Source organism: Nothobranchius furzeri, chromosome 5, assembly GCF_043380555.1.
Source record: "Nothobranchius furzeri strain GRZ-AD chromosome 5, NfurGRZ-RIMD1, whole genome shotgun sequence".
Lineage (NCBI taxonomy): Eukaryota > Metazoa > Chordata > Actinopteri > Cyprinodontiformes > Nothobranchiidae > Nothobranchius > Nothobranchius furzeri.
Genome location: NC_091745.1, coordinates 15705004 through 15723656, shown reverse-complemented (window position 1 = coordinate 15723656; position 18653 = coordinate 15705004). Strand labels below are relative to the sequence as shown.

General features: G+C 42.1%; 1 protein-coding gene across 2 annotated transcripts in view; it reads right to left on the bottom strand.

The window, feature by feature from the left end:
• Positions 1–17136, bottom strand: part of LOC107395456 (SH3 and cysteine-rich domain-containing protein 2) — a 64776-nt gene extending 47640 nt beyond the window's left edge. For both annotated transcript variants that reach the window (XM_054738081.2, XM_054738082.2), the window contains exon 1: positions 16569–17136. In XM_054738081.2, the coding sequence (XP_054594056.1) occupies positions 16569–16655 (87 nt within the window). In that variant the 5' untranslated portion in view covers positions 16656–17136. The remainder of the gene's footprint in view (positions 1–16568) is intronic.
• Between the last annotated feature and the right edge of the window lie 1517 nt (positions 17137–18653).

The window sequence follows — 18653 nt, the reverse complement described above, 5'->3', positions numbered from 1 at the left end:
GTGGTCCAAGACGGAAGCCGGTCAGCTGGGAGAGCCCGGCCTGGGGGCTTGGACTCTGACAAGGTATATATGTGTATATATGTGTAAAGTATATATGTAGGTATATATGTGTATATATGTGTATATATGTAAGTATATATGTAGGTATATATGTGTATAACTTTGTGCTTCTTTCTGTGTAACTTGTTTTCTCTCTTTTTTTCAATTCATGGGTTGAGGTTGTGTCGGCCAACCAGTCCAGAAACTATATTGTTCGTTTTTTTTAAGAATCATATGATTGTTTCCTTTGTATTAATGTTATTTTAGTAAAAAGGGGCAGATAACATACGTTTTTCTTCTTTCTGTCCCCTTTTTCATTTAGGCTTTTAGCAGTTTAATTTTGTATTTTTATTTTAATGTCAATAAATGAAAATAAAGTTGGAAAAAAATAGAAGAATGCACAGCCAGGAGATAAGTTTCACTTTTCCTTTCACTAACAGACACCAGGAGTGCTAAAAGCAAGCCAAAAACTGCCTAGTATCCCTGTAAGTTTATCACAGTTCAGCCACCCATACATCATTTTAATTACCCAACAATTAAAAGAAATAGCTTCATGCATTTACTTTTCTTCATACAGAAAGCTGATAAGTAAGACTTGCAGCAGCGCCTGAGCCGGTCTCCTAATCAGAGCGATCAAGTGGTGGCATAACGGCTGCGGCTGCAGCACACGTCTCAATTACTGTCAGTGTGTGGCTCTAAAAAGCCTCCCCAATAGCTGTCGCTTGAGCATTAGCTGAGACCACCATCCTACTGAGTCAAAGCCAGTGTGACCTTACACTCGATGGGAGGCAGCAGGAGTACTCATGCATCAACATGTGGATTTCTGTGACAAGTGAGATGGTGATAAGTGGGAAGAGTCAGAGTCACAAACGAAGCCTGCACTCTTATGCCTGAAACCTAATAATACATCTTCAAGATTATGTCAGATTAACCATAATGGTCATGCTTAGTGCAAGTAGCTGACAACAAAAAGTACTGAAATAAATAAATGCAGTCATCTCATGTGAGAATAAAAATCCTTTCACTTTAAAACACTTTTATAATGACTGCATTAAACAACGTGTTTGTATTGCAGTCTGAGTCAAAGGGAGGTGGCCGGAGATTCCATCAAGTGTTTGTGACAGAAACGATGAATCCCATTTCTCCTGGCGCCTGCTTTTGGAGCGATGACATGAAAAAGTAAACCCGGAAAATGTTTCATGACACAAAAACATTTTTATTATCTAATTTGATTAACATCATTGTTGATTATGCTTTACCCTTTAAGTAGACAATGTGTAGTTTTAACCATTAATCTCTGGAAATATCCATGGAAATGTTGTTGAAAATGAATTAATTATGGCTTTGTAACATATAACCATAAAAAGCCGGTCTAAAATACATGAAAACAAGTCTGGGGTGTTTCTCAATGTCAAGGGACCTGGCCACACAAGGCGATGTCTTGCGAGGCCAGGCGCCTTACTTACGAGGACACTGTCCTTCCTTGGTCCAATTAAATGGTTAAATGGAACAGACTTGCATCACATGACCGTGGCTTCCACGGCTGTCATCACGTGACACGGGTGACAAAGTTATATTTTATACATATTATTTTCAATGTAAATATATAGCGAGCCTTTTACTTTTTAAATTGTGTATATATTTGTAAAATTAAAAATATAAGTGAGCTACTACCTGCTAGCCACCGAAGCTGCAACTAATAAGCAACTAACCAACCATAGATAACTTCTTTGGATCTAAAAAAAAACATTTTAAATTAGTTGAATTATTTTCAAACTTGAAATTTTTACCCGAAGTAGCTGCTGACTTCGGATCCGCTGTCCATTTGAAAATACCGCGATGTATTGTGGGTAATTTTTGACCAAGACTAGGCTACAAGACACCTCCCGTGTATCCTTGCTCAGCTAGCTAAACGGCTAACAAACGGAGAACACACCTCAGTAGAACATGAACATTAGAACACGTCTTGGCGGCTCCTGATGACGTATCTCCTAGGCAACCGGGGCGAGGTCAAGACATCAAGGCGAGGTTCCTTGGCATTGAGAAACACCACAAGTCTCAGGGTGATGCCATGTTTCCTTCCAAGGGAGCCCGTGAGGACAAAATGCATGTACTGATTTGTAACAAACAGTTACAAATCTTTCACCATTCATAAATGTTTTACACATTCACCCCTTCACTTGTTGCCAGGGATGAAAGGGAGTCTGATATTCTTGTCATTTTGCTGAAGTTTGCACTCCCCCGGGGTTTTTGACCCTAATGGCCCTCCGTTAGTAAGGTCTTACTTGAACACAAAAATGCAGCTTGCTTGCAATGGTTTAGGTATGTACTGCCCCCTATAGGAGGCCTAAGGCACTTCCACATCACGGGTCCCCGGGAGAACGAAAAAATGAATGCAAGTCAACGGGGCTAAAAACGCTATTTTCCAATCCGCTTTGCCTTACGCCCTGGATCATACATGTGTTGTACTGCAATTTAAATGAGAAGTAATGATGGGTGTTTTGACCACGTCAGTCACGTACTTTGAGATTTATTAGCTTGTAAAAGTTTGTAATTAGCATGACTACAAACTAGAAATCGGCACGTCGCATATGTGACGTCACCACATGATCTCCTCTCCTCAAAGTAGCAGCTACTTACCACATGACCAGGTTCTTTCCTCCCGTGGGAAGTTTGCTGAACTTACAGCCCTTTTCCCTCAGTTGTCTCCGTATCTGGTTTGATGACGTCGTTTTCGTGAAGCGCATTTGTAGGGTTAGGTATGCATAAAATTGCCAATTCATCCAAATACTGTCACAAACAAGCACTGTAAAATCTAGTTTGGTGGATTTTGATTGTCACTAGACCCCCTAGTGTCCGTTATTAATTCTCTGTTGTTAAATTGAAAATGAAACTTATCTTCTCGCTGAGCGTTCATCTTTTTAACACCTTAATCTAACAGATGACATGTTTCCCAGTCTTCATTAGTGTCTACAGGAGTGATTCATCACTAAATTAAACAGATCAGCTGTGTTAATGATCTAAAACATGCAGGAAATGTGCTGGAAGCAGACTGCAGCGCCAGGTATGTCAGCTCCACTTTTTTCAAGTACAACAGGTGGCAGCCCACCACTCTGAAGTTGAAAGTGTGATATTCTGGTCACAGAGGGTGTGTTTGTGTGTGTGTGTGTGTGTGTGTGGGTGGGGGTGGGGGGGGGGAGTCTGAGTGACATTACATCAACCCTGTAAAGAGTTATCTTAGCTTTTACTACCTCAAGAAAAGTTGAAAAATATGAAAAAGTTGCATAGCATGGCTTTAAATCCTAAAAAATACTCTCATGCAGGATCCAAATATGAGTTTTAACTGCAAATGCACGTAATCTTAACTCATTATCTGTGAAAATTTCTGAGCTACAGTCATTTATTAGCCTGAAAACACAATAATAATAAAAGCCGTTTATGAGTCCTCCAGCTGTTCCTCCTGGATTTAAAGACAAAGTATTCACACACCTCCCCCCAAAATTAAATCTAGTCACCAGTGCCTCTTAACATTTTTTTTTATTCATGATGTCATGCTACATTCAAGACACTTCCAAGACTCTGCTCTGCTAACAACACCAACCTCACAGCTGTGGAGCATTTCTCCACCCATCTCACCACATCTGTGCTCTCCCAATTTTCTGAGAGACAAAAATCAGAGTTTCACACAGAGATGGGGGCTTGAGCAGCTGTGAATCAATAGGAAGACTTTTAACTTGCTCAGAAATGTTTGTCTTTTAAGGAAGGACTGAGGTTTTTCTGGGATGCTCTGTTCACAAGTCACAACTGGACAATAAAGTCATGATGTCACTGGGAAGGAGATGACTAATACGGCTTGTTTCTGCAATAAAACTCAAACAGAAAACTGTTCAGATGAAGATTCGGTTATGCCTTTAAAACCAGACGTTGCGCTTTCCGTTTTTGAACGCGGTGATTGGGTTTAAGAAAATAACTATAAGTTACGTCATTTAAAAACAATAATAGATGTTCGTCTTTTTCTCCCACCAGTCCTTAACTGTGACTTTCCCTCTTCGCTGTCAGCATCAGAGGGAGAAATGCTCCAGAGTAAAGAAAAGAAAAGACTCACTAAAAAGGATTTACTCCTGCAGCTAATCCAATTACAAATGCCACTAAGTTCAACCCTCTGTTTAGTCAAAGAGCACATTATGTAGACTGAAACCGGCTGCAGTCTGACGCTGGCTACGTGTGGACGTCTCAGCGCCCCACCTTGTTCTAAATGAGGAGACTTCAGCAGTAACTGGGCTGTAGACGAGCTGCGAAGCACGCTGATTCTAGGTCAGCGGTTGACACCTTCACTTTGATGCCTCGGTTGTTTTTATTTGAATGAATTCATAAGGTAGAGTACACAATAAATGAAATCTCCAGAAAGCCCTCAGAGAGAGAAAGAGAATGTGGATCAGTTGCTATTATGCGTGGCCAGCTGGATGGCAGATTCCTGATAGGAGTGTGAAATAAGAAGCACATAATCACAGGCTGCTTCCAGTGTTCTTCTGTCACACATGGCTGTAGACACACAGTCAGTCACACTTATTCACACTGAACCACACACTCCCTCTGTCTCCAGGACGGATTAAAGGAGGAGAGACTCCCGTCAGAGTGTAAAATGAAGATTGTCTAACACAGAGACATGACTCAAGTCATTTGGTCAAATCCTGATATAACCGATAATCTCTCTTAAGATCTTGTGTCATTTGGAGTATTGGGTGTGAATGCCTCTCAGCTCCTGACACGTGAAATTGTAGCTCCACATCTGTAGTAGCCCGTTTTGAACTGGCCATATTCTTCCTGAATCAGGTTGATTCCAAAAGTTCAGCTTCTGTAGACTTACATCACCTGATGAGACTCTACAACCATACAGATCTGCAATAGTCACTTTACCTTCTTGTATGTTTGCACCAATTCCTAATAATGTAAATGCTCTCACTTAGCAAAACACAATTCTGATTCTGATTTTTCCCGACACGGCACGCATATTGTCATTAGCAAAAGCTCCCTGACGCGTCTACAGGTGGTTCAGAATGTCTGTGCTCATCTTCTGACCCAGTCCGACAAACACACTCACATCACCCCGCTTCTCTTCCAGCTTCACTGGCTGCCAGTCAACTTCAGGGTTCATTTCAAGATCCTGGCTCTGGTTTTTTGGACCTTAAGCCCGGGCCACGCTGTGAGATATTCAGCCGTACTAAACAAATTCCTCGTTGTGAACAGAATCATGTCCAGAAACAGTGAACGTGAGGGTGGTTTGCAAGTTTGTGGCTGTCACCGGCTCCGCGACAGCTATTTGAGCACTCCATGGTCAGCCACCAACAGTCTACAAGCACTGCTTAAAAACCTACAGCTTCTGTCTGCAGCCGACCAATGAAAATACATCGTTGAAATGCCGCAGCAGCAAGACTCCGCCTCTCTGAGTTTCAGTTTCAACTAATGTTTAAAATGCAAATTACAAATAAAACACAAAAACATGAGATCCCTTTGCTCTTGTTGGAAATCTCATATTGAACGATAAGGACGGGTTCAGTAGCGTTTTGTTGCCTGGGGACAGAGGGAGGCTGCACAAGACAGCAGGTGTGAAAAAGGAGCGATGATGATGAGCTGTCACAGGGAGAGATTGATGGTAAAGCTTTGGATAGGAGCGATTGGGACTGATTGTTACTTCTCTGTAGGTTAATGGGCTTTTATGTTTAAAGGAGGATGAGAAGTATGAACGTCCAGCAGACAGCTCAGCTGTCCAGTTTGAAGATGGAAAAAGGAGACTCACAGCGTGAGTCTGAGGCCAAAGGAAAGGTTTTGAAAATGGTGTAGCGGATCAGTCCTTCCTCTGTGAAGAAGATGAGCTGGATCATGAGCTGACTCCAAAAAGAAAAGTCAATGGTGGCACTTTTTTCCTTTGTTCAGCTTTATTGTTTTGGTTAGCTGTCTGCTTTTTGTGACATTATTTGGGCGTGCACTTGTGATGTAATGTGTCCTGCTGGAGCTAAACGTCGTACAGTCTGGCTCACTGAAATCTTGCGCCGTACAGTGTGCCACTGTTCAGGAGTTCTCACTGTTTGACATGAGCAGTCTTGTGTGACAGCTGAAAAACACAGTGTGGTCCTGGCCTTACATGGACAAGCGCCATCATACATTGGTGATCTTCTTACACCCCCAGTAGGTCCCTGAGGTCCAGTGACCAAAGCCTACTGGTTGTGCAGCACCAGGCTAAAGACCAAAGGTGACAGATCATTTGCTGCTGTGGCCCCCAGACTCTGGACCTCTCTCCCCCTGAGCCTGAGATCAGTGGACTCAGTGGTCTCCTTTAAAAACAATGCCTGTTCAAGATGCTTTAACATGACAATATCAGTTTGTGTTATTGTTACAGGTATATTTTAAGCACATTTTCTAAAATGTTTAATCATTTGGTGCTCTTGTGGGAACCGGTGTGAAAGCACTTTAAAAAATACACAAGTGTTTGGAAAATTATAATTAATCAGCCTTTGTGTCCCAAATTAGTAAAAATCTAAACGTCATTTTTTTTGCAGGCAGAATACAACTCTACCAATTCCAGATGAGGGTGGTGTACATCAGTGACCTTCTGAGAGTTTCATTAAGCATCTGCATGCCCACTTTTAGCCCTTCACCAGCAGCTGATAACATCTTTTCAGCTCTTGAGTCTAATATCGTGGCTCACACCTTTCTTTATGACATGACATTAAAAACCGCCTCACTGCTGAAGGTGTTCTCATTAATTAGTAAAGACCTTGGCCCACTTTAGCAGCAGCAACAGGATCAGAGAGCTTTCATTTCATCACAGCAGATTTATTCTTCACTAATTTACAGCAAACCGTTTTTCTGGCTTAACCTTAACCTGCTCCCTGTGATCACGCAACAGTTTGGTTGATGCTGATGCTGAATAAAAACGAGCAGAAAGTCAAGATGCGTCGGATGCAGAGTGAAAAACGTACTCTTATAAAACAGTAATATCACGTTTCAGGGCTCTTTTACTCACAGAACACTCGCCCTCTTCAGCCGAGGTGAGTGCTAACAAGATGTGAAGAGGACTTAAAAGAGTGCAGGTTTTCAAAGGGGCGTTTGATTCTGATAAAAAATGGCGGTCACCTGTGGTTATATCGTTAACAACACTTCACTGAAACAACAGTTCACACAACAGTATCAGTGTTTAACCATAAAGGATGTGTTTTCCATGAAGGAGTCAGTTTCTTATGTTTCCATTCCCATTTCTTTAAAGTGAGACTATCATCATGTTTGTGGCGTCTCTCAGAGCTATCAGGCCTTTATCCTCCCTGCACAAAACAACATTCTCCACCATTTTGTACTTTCAACTAATTAACTCAATTAGAATGTCTTACTTTGTGAAGTGCCTGACACGCCTCTTGTTGTGATTTGGTGCTATATTAGCTGAATATCTGTATATATATATATATATATACATATATATATATATATACATATATATATATATATATATATATATATATATATATATATATATATATATATATATATATATATATATATATATATATAGGGCTGTCGCGATTGAGGAATTCCCCCTGCGGTGAGTCAGGGCAGCTCAATATTGCGATATGCGATATTATTGCACCCCATTTTTATTTATGTACTTAGCAAATTTGTTTGTTAATTACTAAGCTCATGGCAATATTTTCTTTGAAACATTGTGCTTACACATTTAAAAAATGTTAGAAAAAAATACATGGCCATTTTTAACACTTTATTGAATGCAGATCAAAGGGCAGTAACGGCATTCTCTGACTGAACTTAAAAACAACATTCAGGAGGTTTAACTTTGAAATGCAAATTTGGCTGCAACATCTAACAGAAATAAAAAAAAGTGCCCTACTATCTCCTCGATCAGCGCGGACTTTACCTCTCAGCATGCGCTGTCGCGAGATTTAATCAAGTGCGGTAATTGCGGTGGCACGTCATGCAGCGCGGTGGGTTTCTTAATATTGCGATATATTGTTCTTGCGATTATTGCGACAGCCCTATATATATATATACTCGACAAAAATATAAATGCTACACCTTTGTTTCTAATCCAATTTTTAATGAGATGGACTTAAAGATCTAAAATTCATTCCAGATACACAATATTACCATTTATCTCAAACATTGTTCACAAATCAGTCTAAATGTGTGATAGTGAGCACTTCTGCTTTGCTGAGGTAATCCATCCTACCTCACAGGTGTGCCACATCAAGATGCTGATCTGACATCATGAGTAGTGCACAGGTGTACCTTAGACTGCCCACAATAAAAGGCCACCCTGGAATGTGCAGTTTTATCTCACAGCAAAATGCCACAGATGCCACAAGCATTGAGGGAGTGTGCAATTGGCATGCTGACAGCAGGAATGTCAACCAGATCTGTTGCCCGTGCATTGAATGTTCATTTCTCCACCATAAGCTGTCTCCAAAGGCATGTCGGAGAATATGTCAGAACATCCAACCTGCCTCACAACCGCAGACGACGTGTAACCACACCAGCCCAGGACCTCCACATCCAGCAGGTTCACCTCAAAGATCGTCTGAGACCAGCCACTCAGACAGCTGCTGAAACAATTGGTTTGCATAACCAAACAATTTCTGCACAAACTGTCAGAAACCGCCTCAGGGAAGATCAACTGCATGCTCGTCGTCCTCATCGGGGTCTTGACCTGACTCCAGCTCGTCATCGTAACAGACAGGTGTTGCGTTTATATTTTTGTTGAGTGTGTGTGTGTATACATACATATATATATATATATATATATATATATATATATATATATATATATATATATATATATATATATAACTGAATTGAATTTAAACAAATATGAGATTTTCAGTTGATCAAATAAAAATTTCCAATTTGATTTCAGCTCCACGATAAATCATCAAACTGTGAAAATTTGTGTTGAAATGAACTGGTCCCACTTTGCCAGCATGCTCTCTGTACAAAAAACACTGAAGGTTAAACTTTTGTGTTTTAAAACGTCATTTAAAGGATGGTGATCAAATACACAAGCAGATCATATCACTCGCCAATTAGAGGTGAAACTTGAAAAAATTAGAATATGGTGTTCCAAAACATTTATATCAGTAAATGAATTTAAATGGTGAAACTATGACATAGACTCATTACACATAAAGCCAGATATTTCAGCCTTTATTTGTTATAATTGTGATGATTATTGCTTACAGCTTAATGGAAACCCCACACTCAAAATCTCAGAAAACTAGAACGTTGTGAACATGTTCAACATTCTAGACTCGGAGTGTCAAACTCCAATCGGCTAATGAATCCAGAAAACCTTCAAAGGGTTCCTGGGCCTTTAGATGGTCTCTCAGTCTAAGCTGAATCACTGAAATAATAGAACTTTTGCACAATATTGAAATTTCTTTAGTTTTTAGTTAGGACCCCCACTTGTACTGTTTCATTTAAGGTTTAACATTCGTTTTGGACAACCAGCCTTTATTACCGGCTCTTCTCTGCTTTAATGGCAGTGATGTCTGTGTGCACCTCCATGTGACAAAGCCTTGGTGCAGACTAGGAACAATTGTACTGTTTCTTCGTTTGGGCAGGAAAATTCTTAGGGGGAAAATCTCCAGAGGGCCATTGTGTGTGTGTGTGTGTGTGTGTGTGTGTTGGGGGAGTGGGGGGGGGGGGGGGGGGGGGTCCAGATTTAGCAGTTAGGATTTCAATGTTCTTAGGGGTTATAACCATAAACACATTTGTTTAATGTTTAATTACAATATGCACTGTAGTGTAATGACAAGTGTTCAGAATCTGGCTCAAGTTCCTAACCTCCACACTGTACACTATAGTAGCACATAAAGGCTTGCTTTGAAAAATACCCATGAGTTAATTAACTGTTTCAGCTTTCATTTAAATCCACATTCTTTCACCAAAGCTGAGCTGTCTGTGATCCACCAGATTCATGTAAAAAGTACCTGTGGTGTCACAGTAGAACTGCTCTTGACAAAGTCCGAGAGAAACAATGGGACCAATAGCCAACAAAACTGTGCTGAAAATGCAGCACTGCTATTTAAACTAACTACAAATGATCCAGTTTTATCAAGCTTGATACTAACCAAGTGTAAACAGTAGGTTATCCACCTGTGTTCACTATTCAGCATGCTGCTCACTGGTTGGATGGAACTTATTTCCCATCTTGCAATACACTTTTTATGTAGAAAATTAAAGTAAATAAATTCATTAAATGTTGAAAATGTATCCAACTAAATACATTTCTGTTTTGCTCACAGTTAAAGTATCACTAAGGAAATGAAATGACATGTAATAAACAAAGATTGGGTGGCAGGAACATATGGTCAGCTATACATACTGGTGGGGACATGTCCCTGGCTAAAATGACACATATGGAGTCAGGGAGTATGGGTCGTGGACAGAATGGACACCTTTTCACCGTCTCACTGCTGTGACTCTGAATTCAAGGTTTGTCTGCCCCTCCCTCATGCAATTGCCTGCGTTGCCTGCCTTGCCTGTCGTATGCGACGCCTCTGCACCAGCCGTGTCACTAGCCCATTTCAGCCCCAGATTTTTTTTGTCTTTTGTTTTCACTCATTAGCCACAGGCTTGCTCGCCACTCTCTCACTCACTCACTCACTCACTCACTCACTCACTCACTCACTCACTCACAGCAAGCTGGGCTTGCTACCGTGGTGACTCACACATCCCCTCTCCACATTTTAATTGAAATGTCTGACGTGATCAGGCTTTTCAAATCCTAGATTTTTACCATCTATCTATCATCTATCTATCATCTATCCATCCATCTATCCATCCATCTATCCATCCATCTATCCATCCATCTATCCATCTATCCATCCATCCATCCATCCATCCATCCATCTATCATCATATAATCGACTATGAATAATACCGTGCCTAAAAGATAACACTTTTGTTTTTGGCTAAAGTAAAACATCACTCGTGGTCTGGGCTAAGCCCAGGTGTTCCTTAAATGCTGGAGACGCCCCTGCTCTGCACTAAAAATGTGGCTTCTCACGGATTCTAAAGTGTGTTTCTCTGAAGATTTCATGAATAATTCCTACTAATCAATTGCAGATACATCCCAGAATACTCTTTAGAAAGATTCTTCTGAACTTGTTAGCTCAATCAAAGTTAATTGCACTCATCCTAATTTAAATTTAAAATGTTATGTTTATTTACAAGCATGAGTATCCCCACAAGCTGTAAAATATAACACAACATTCAAGGGCTGCGTAGCAATAATTCCTGTTTTATGTCCTGGCAAACAACACAATTCATTCCTCCAACATTAAATACATAGAAGGTAATAATGTTCTACAGCGGTCATCATAAAATCAAAATACCTGCGTCCAGATGTTTCTGGAAAAGTCAAATGTTTGTTTAAATCCACCCAGGAGAAGATCTAATTCAGATTCTGGAGCTCCAGAGAGGAGCCATCTTTTCTGCTGAGAATGGCAGCCATGTTTCATCATTCTCTGTGTGTGTGTGTTAAAAAGATTGGGACAAGCACTCCAAAGTGGACGCACGGATAATTTGTGGTCTTGTCATCATTCAGTGGACTGATCAAGCAGAAATGTAAAGCTGGTTTTCTTGTTTGGGCTCATAAATCTTACTTGTGTCATCTAACAAAAAGCATCAAATGTTCTGAAACATCCCCAAAGAGCACCAGAGCTGAGAAGGTTTCATTTCGTCTTTCACAAGCCTTTGACCCGTCCTTGATTTGTACTTTATTTTTTGCATATGTACCCATCTATGTACCCCTGGTAGATTTCTGACAGCATCTGTTACCAAAGTGAGTCACAGACTCTCGCTGCCAATCAAATTAAAACATCATCTGCATCTGATTAGAGTCCTCCAAGATTAACCCCTTTAGCAACGGACCTAATTAAGTATTTAAAATAGACATGGAGTTTCAGTCTCCTGGGACCACACCTGATCATACAGTGTTCATTTTAACAGTCTCTTTTTTATTTTTGGGGGGCTACAGTAAAAGAAAGTGCTTAATTCAAGCGAGGCATATTACGATTGAAGCGGATGGATGAGTTCCAGGATGTCACGTAGTTAAACCAGAGCAAAGCAGGTCCATGGGAATACAGATCAGCCCTGCCTCCAGCCGACACAGAACGGATCACCACAGAAGAAACGCTGGTGGCAGCAATGTCGACTTGACTTTTTTCAGAGAGGACATCAAATATTTAGTTGCAGCACAGAGGCAGTTGGCCCGTGAAGCACCTGGCTGTGCAGCGCAGAAGTGTCACTTTGTTCCAAACATGCAGCGTGCCTTGTTGGTGCGTGGGCAGCAAGAGGGGGCACGGGGTTGAGACGAAGGATTCACTCAAGGGAAGTTGTGGATGAAGCAGACTGATGAATTCAGCGTGCTGCTCCCACAGCTCCTGCACTGGAAGACTTTGTTTATACAGTCGAGTCAACAAATCAAATGGAATCACAAGGACACTCTGGAATAATTCACGCTGCAGGGAGGCAGCTCCAGTAAAGGGATCTGCTTCTGCAGATGCCATTTTGCTGCACAATAAAAGCTGGCAGGATCATAAATGAGAAAAAGATGCAATGTGCAAAAACGAAATGTCACAAAATCCCATTAAAATGATCATAATGAGAATGGTTTTACAAATTCTACTTCCAGCATCAGCTTTGGGATGATCTACGGTCAGACAAAGGGTTCAGGTTCTGATGCATGAACTGTATCAGAGAAGGAAAAATAATTTAGATCAAAAGAAACATTAAAGCTGCTGCCAGTGACTCATTAAGGTCGCCATGGCAACCACCAGTGGCTCTGAGCAAGTCACCCCCTACCAGAGTCTTACTTCACTCCCACTTCCTGTTTGAAAAAATGCACCACATGGGAAGCGTTGCCTGGCAGACCAAGAGGGCGGGGTCGCTAACAAATACAACCACAGAAACACAGGCTCAAAGCGACATTGTGACGTCATATGGCACCAGCTAACGTGTTTGCCAATAGCAATGGCAGACTTAAATTCAGTTCAGTTCTAGGCTAAGATGCACTAAAGTGCCAAATTATTGACTACACCTTTCTACAGTGCGATTAGACACTCATTTATATAGTTTATCAGCAAAAAAAAGTGATTTGGGGTGACTTGCTCGTTAAGGTCACAAAGATAGCGAAACAGACTAAACCGTAACCTTCAGACCAGCAGCTGGTGTGTGGAAATGAAAAGAACTTTGATGGTCACGCAGGTATTTTTATGTTAGTTAAAGTAGCTTTCTGGAGTTTAACCCTTTCAGACATTATGCATGATTTTTCAGAAATCCGTAAAAGGGATTGTCTCATGTACTGTGATATAATATAAGCTATACATCTTTTTTTTTTTTTGCTAAGCACGCCCCCTGCCCCGCAGAGCTCCATGCAATATGAAACTGAGCACCCACCAGAACTAATCAATAGCGTTAGATTACCGCTTACTTGCTTCAAATTTAAGGAATACCTCGACTGATGCAGAGTTGATGAACTTTTAACAGACAAGAAAGTCTCTAAAATATAAATAAATGAGAACACAACATGACATGAGAATAATACTCGTAAAATAATGTGTTTTAGCTGTTTGTCGGCTACAGAGGCACATTTATAAACAGAAACGTGAAGTCGCCATCTTAAACAAACGGATCAACAGATGTTTTGTGTGAAATGCTTGTCAGCCATTAGATGGTGCCATAGGATAAGAGAAATACAACAGAAAGAGACTTTAAGTTTAGAACAGCTCAAATTTTCTTCAAAGCGAGAAATTATAAACTGCCACTAAACATCCATCCATCCATTTTCACCCGCTTATCTGGAGTCGGGTCGCGGGGGCAGTAGCCTAAGGCGAGAGGCCCAGACTTCTCTCTCCCCAGCCACTTGGGCCAGCTCCTCCGGGGGAATCCCAAGGCGTTCCCTGGCCAGGTGAGAGACATAGTCCCTCCACCGTGTCCTGGGTCTACCTTTAGGTCTCCTCCCGGTTGGATGTGCCCAGAAAACCTCACCAGGGAGGCGTCCAGGAGGCATCCTGACCAGACGCCCGAGCCACCTCAACTGGCTCCTCTCGATGTGGAGGAGCAGCGGGTCTACTCCGAGCCCCTCCCTGATGACCGAGCTTCTCACCCTATCTCTAAGGGAGAGCCCAGCCAGAAAACTCATTTCAGCCGCTTGTCTCCGCGATCTCGTTCTTTCGGTCACTACCCAAAGCTCATGACCATAGGTGAGGGTAGGAACGTAGATCGACCGGTAAATCAAGAGCTTCGCCTTCTAACTCAGCTCTCTCTTCACCACGACAGACCGGTACAACACCTGTATCACTGCAGATGCAACACCAATCCGCCTATCGACCTCACACTCCAGTTTTCCCTCACATACTTAAACTCCTCCACTTGGGGCAGGACCTCATCCCTGACCCGGAGAAGGCATTCTACCCTTTACCGAATCAAGACCATGGTCTCAGATTTAGAGGAGCTGATTCTCATCCCAGCTGCTTCACACTCGGCTGCGAACCGCTCCAGTGAAAGCTGAAGATCACGTTCTGATGAAGCTAACAGGACCACATCATCTGCAGAAAGCAGAGACCTGATCCTCAGGCCACCAAAACGGATGCCCTCCACACCTTGGCTGCACCTAGAAATCCTGTCCATAAAGGTTATGAACAGAATCTGTGGCAATGGGCAGCCTTGGCGGAGTCCAACTCTCACTGGGAACGAGCCCGACTCACTGCCGGCAATGCGGACCAAGCTCTGACACCGGTCCTACAGGGACCTAACAGCCCGTATCAGAGGGCCTGGTACCCCATACTCCCGGAGTACCCCCCACTAGGGCCCCCTGAGAGACGCGGTCAAACGCCTTCTCCAAATCCACAAAACACATGTAGACTGGTTGGGCAAATTCCCACGCACCCTCCAAGATCCCCCTAAGGGTATTTAGCTGGTCCAGTAATCCACGGTCAGGACGAAAACCACATTGCTCCTCCTGAATCTGAGGTTCAACAATCCGACGGACCCTCCTCTCCAGAACCCCTGAATAGAAGGAAGGCTCAGGAGTGTGATCCCCCGGTAGTTGGAACACACCCTGCGGTCCCCCTTTTTAAATAAGGGAACCACCACCCCAGTCTGCTAGTCCAGTGGGACGGCCCCCGATGTCCACGCGATATTGCAGAGCCGCGTCAGCCAACACAGCCCCACCGCATCCAGAGCCTTAAGGAACTCCGGGTGGATCTCATCCACCCTTGGAGCCTTGCCACAGAGGAGCTTTTTAACCACCTCAGTGACCTCAGCACCAGAGATTTGAGAGGCCAACCCAAAGTCCCCAGACTCTGCTTCCTCACTGGAAGACGTGTCGGTGGGATTGAGGAGGTCTTCGAAGAATTCTGCCCACCGATCCACAATGTCCTGAGTAGAGGTCAGCAGCACACCGTCCCCACTATAGATAGTGTTGGTAGCGCACTGAAGTGAAGTGACCTGAGAGGTGGACATAAAAGTGTTCAGGGTTCATATTCTCATTTGTTGATGAGACAGGAGATGTGCATGTTACAAAATAAAATAAATATAATGAAATGTTTCTACAGTGTTTTGTGTCAGAGTGGCAATTAAAAAAGATCCTTCACTTCCTGTTTTGATAGAAAATATCTTACGGTGTTTCTATTGGTCTGCTGAAGACTGAGTGTAAACTCTCTGCATTGAGAGGATTTGAGACCAAACCAACAGCCGTGAGAGATGCAGCAGGTGGAAGAAGACCTCACCGCCTACCTGTTAGGGTTTCAACAGTTGTGGTTTTGTAATAACACATCAAGTTTGGTAATAAAACAATGGAAAATGTTTAAACTGCCATGTTAAATATATGTAAATAGTGCTAGTGTGTAAAAAAAAAGACATAAGATACAGAAACAGTTCAGTCATGTAAAGTGCAACTGCCTGTGACCCCTTTAAACTCCGAATGATGTCTACCTGATCTAAAGGGGGTGGGGCTTTCTCACCTGTTCTTAATCTTTTTCTTTAGTTTTTTTTTCCTTTAGCTTAATTCTGTCTAGACCTCTTATCAGAATCACAAGATTCGTCAGTGAAAACCTCACAATTCGAAGCGTAATTAAATTTGCATATATCCTTCAAGGCTCTTTGGCAGCTAAAACAAACTTTAATATGTTTCTGAACATCTGTGTGTGTGTAGGGGGGGGGGGGGACGACGACGACACGTATAGAGTCAGCGTGACATCAGCTCCTGCGTTACAGGCTACACCTAATGACGCAACCATCAGGATCCATTTGTGAAATAATCCTTCAATTACAGCTCAGGAAAAAAAAATCTGTGTTAGAGAGGCTAAAATGACCAAATAATTCAAAAGAAACTGAGGGAAACTCCTTATTTTCTTTGATTTTTTTATCTGCAACTTTGTAAACTTTACAGATAAACTCGATCCAGGTTCTGATTCTGATCCAAACAGCTGCAGGACTAAAGCCCGAACTGAGCCACTTGCCTTGGAGGTGACCGGCTGGATGGGGATGTTGCTCGCGGAGCGCTGGAGCTGCGGGTCGCCCTCCATCTCATTGTTCTCAGTCATCATCGCTACGGAGTCCGGAAAGGAATGCAGGACAAAAAAAATAATTATAAAAAAAAAATAACGGAACTTTTAAATCCTAAATCTGGGTCCAGTCGGCCGAAAGTCTCTGGCGTCAGCCATAAAAAAGGAGGATCAGTGCGCGCGTCTGCGACTCCTGTCAACAAATACGCACCGTTTGGTTTTAAAATTGATCAGGGTAACTTGCATATAAGATGTCTAACCTAAAATATTTTGATGCAAAACTCAAATTTCAGTTGAAGATGTCCTGCTGCTTGGACCGTCCTCTGGTGCGCACCGGAACGCTCCAATGTGGCACAATTCCGCCCTCCAGGTGCAACAGCGAGTCTAATCTGCGCAACGTCGTTATGTTCACGCACCAAAAAAATCACATATGCATGGATTCAACACGCGTTCGCTTCTAGCACGGTGAGTATTCAACGCGAACTCTACTCCTCACAACAAACGACTTGAATTTAAGCGCAATCCGAGGCACGCCTTTCTGTGCGTCTGAGGCGCACGATTGGGTGATTTTTAACAACTCAATCAGCATTCTCTATGATGGGCGGTCGGGTTATTTTTAATCACATAGACGTTTCAAACTGCTTATAATTTCACAAATAAGCTCCTTTAATCTGCATATTTTCTTAATTTTAATTAAAACACCTCCTCAACATGACCCAGAGGGGGTTTTGTGTCAAAACTGCTGCAGTTAATCATCCCATTACTGTTATTAAAAGCACCAGGCTAATGCAGAAGTTTAAAAGCTATTTTGAATAAAAATTTGGGCAGAAAACGCATTTTTATGTTGATTCTGAGTGGGGTTTCAGCACCTGCCAGCAGGAGTGAACAGGAACAACATTTGAAGGAGCTGCATTCATTTTATTGTGACTTCCGTATTTAAATGCCTGATGAAGGCTCGGGGTGCCTTGTTTAAAAGAGCTGAAAATTCACCCTAAAATAAGCTATCACGTTGAAATTTGATTACTTTAGCTTTCTGCCCTGCATTTTTTAACCAAAGCACGTCATCGAAGTTCACTTTGGGCGTGGGTGTGTATCAAAGAAAAGACCCATAAAGACAAAGAGGGAGCCTGAGTTATCACATTAATTATAAGTTGACTCAGAGGCAAAGCCCAGTGTGTTGCAGAGCGGCTGCTGAAAGGGAAACTCTCCAGAGAAATGAGGGGGACAATAAAACACAAAAGTCTCAAGTTTTCTGTGCATTTGATGCTAAAATAATCAGGAGAATAATATGTTCGTGATGAACACGTGACCTAATCCATCTGTGCAGAAACTCGGAGAACAGGGCCGAAAAGTTCCTTCCTTTCATCCTGCATGTGATAGCCCAGCTGACACGAACACTAAAAACAGGAGTGAGCACTGACCTGAGTGATTCAGAGACCGGGGAGAGGGACGAGAGGAACAAAGTGAGCCTCATGTGGTGGAAGACGGATCCCAGCCATGACAGCGGTCGTCATGGTGCAGCCTCAGGAGCAGAGATGCTGCTGCTCTCTCCTCTGGGATAAATAGATGCTGGTTGTTGGACTTTGCGTCCACCACAGACATGAAAATACACAGAAACTTGACTTTGCTCCTAGAAAACCCCAGAAGCTTCAGCTATTTGCTAATCATTTTTACATTTTCAAATGAACCATGATCTGTGAATGTTATTATCACACGGTTTCATTGCAGAAGGCCTTAGTAGAAAAAAATCCATGTAATTGGTTTTTGAATCTTTCTGTATCTTAACAGAGCCCAGTTTTGTGACCAAAATAAAAGGTTGAGCAACACAAGTGAGATCAGGATGAACATGAATCAGAAGGATTTGGTTTTATACCAAACTGACTGTTTTAAGGTGGTTCTGATAAGAAACACTAGGGCTGCTTGATATTAGGAAAACCTGCGATATTCAATAACAATTATTAATATTGCGATGACAATATTACTTGCAATAAATAAAAACTTAACTCAGGAACAAAACTAATCAAAAACAAAGAAGTAAAA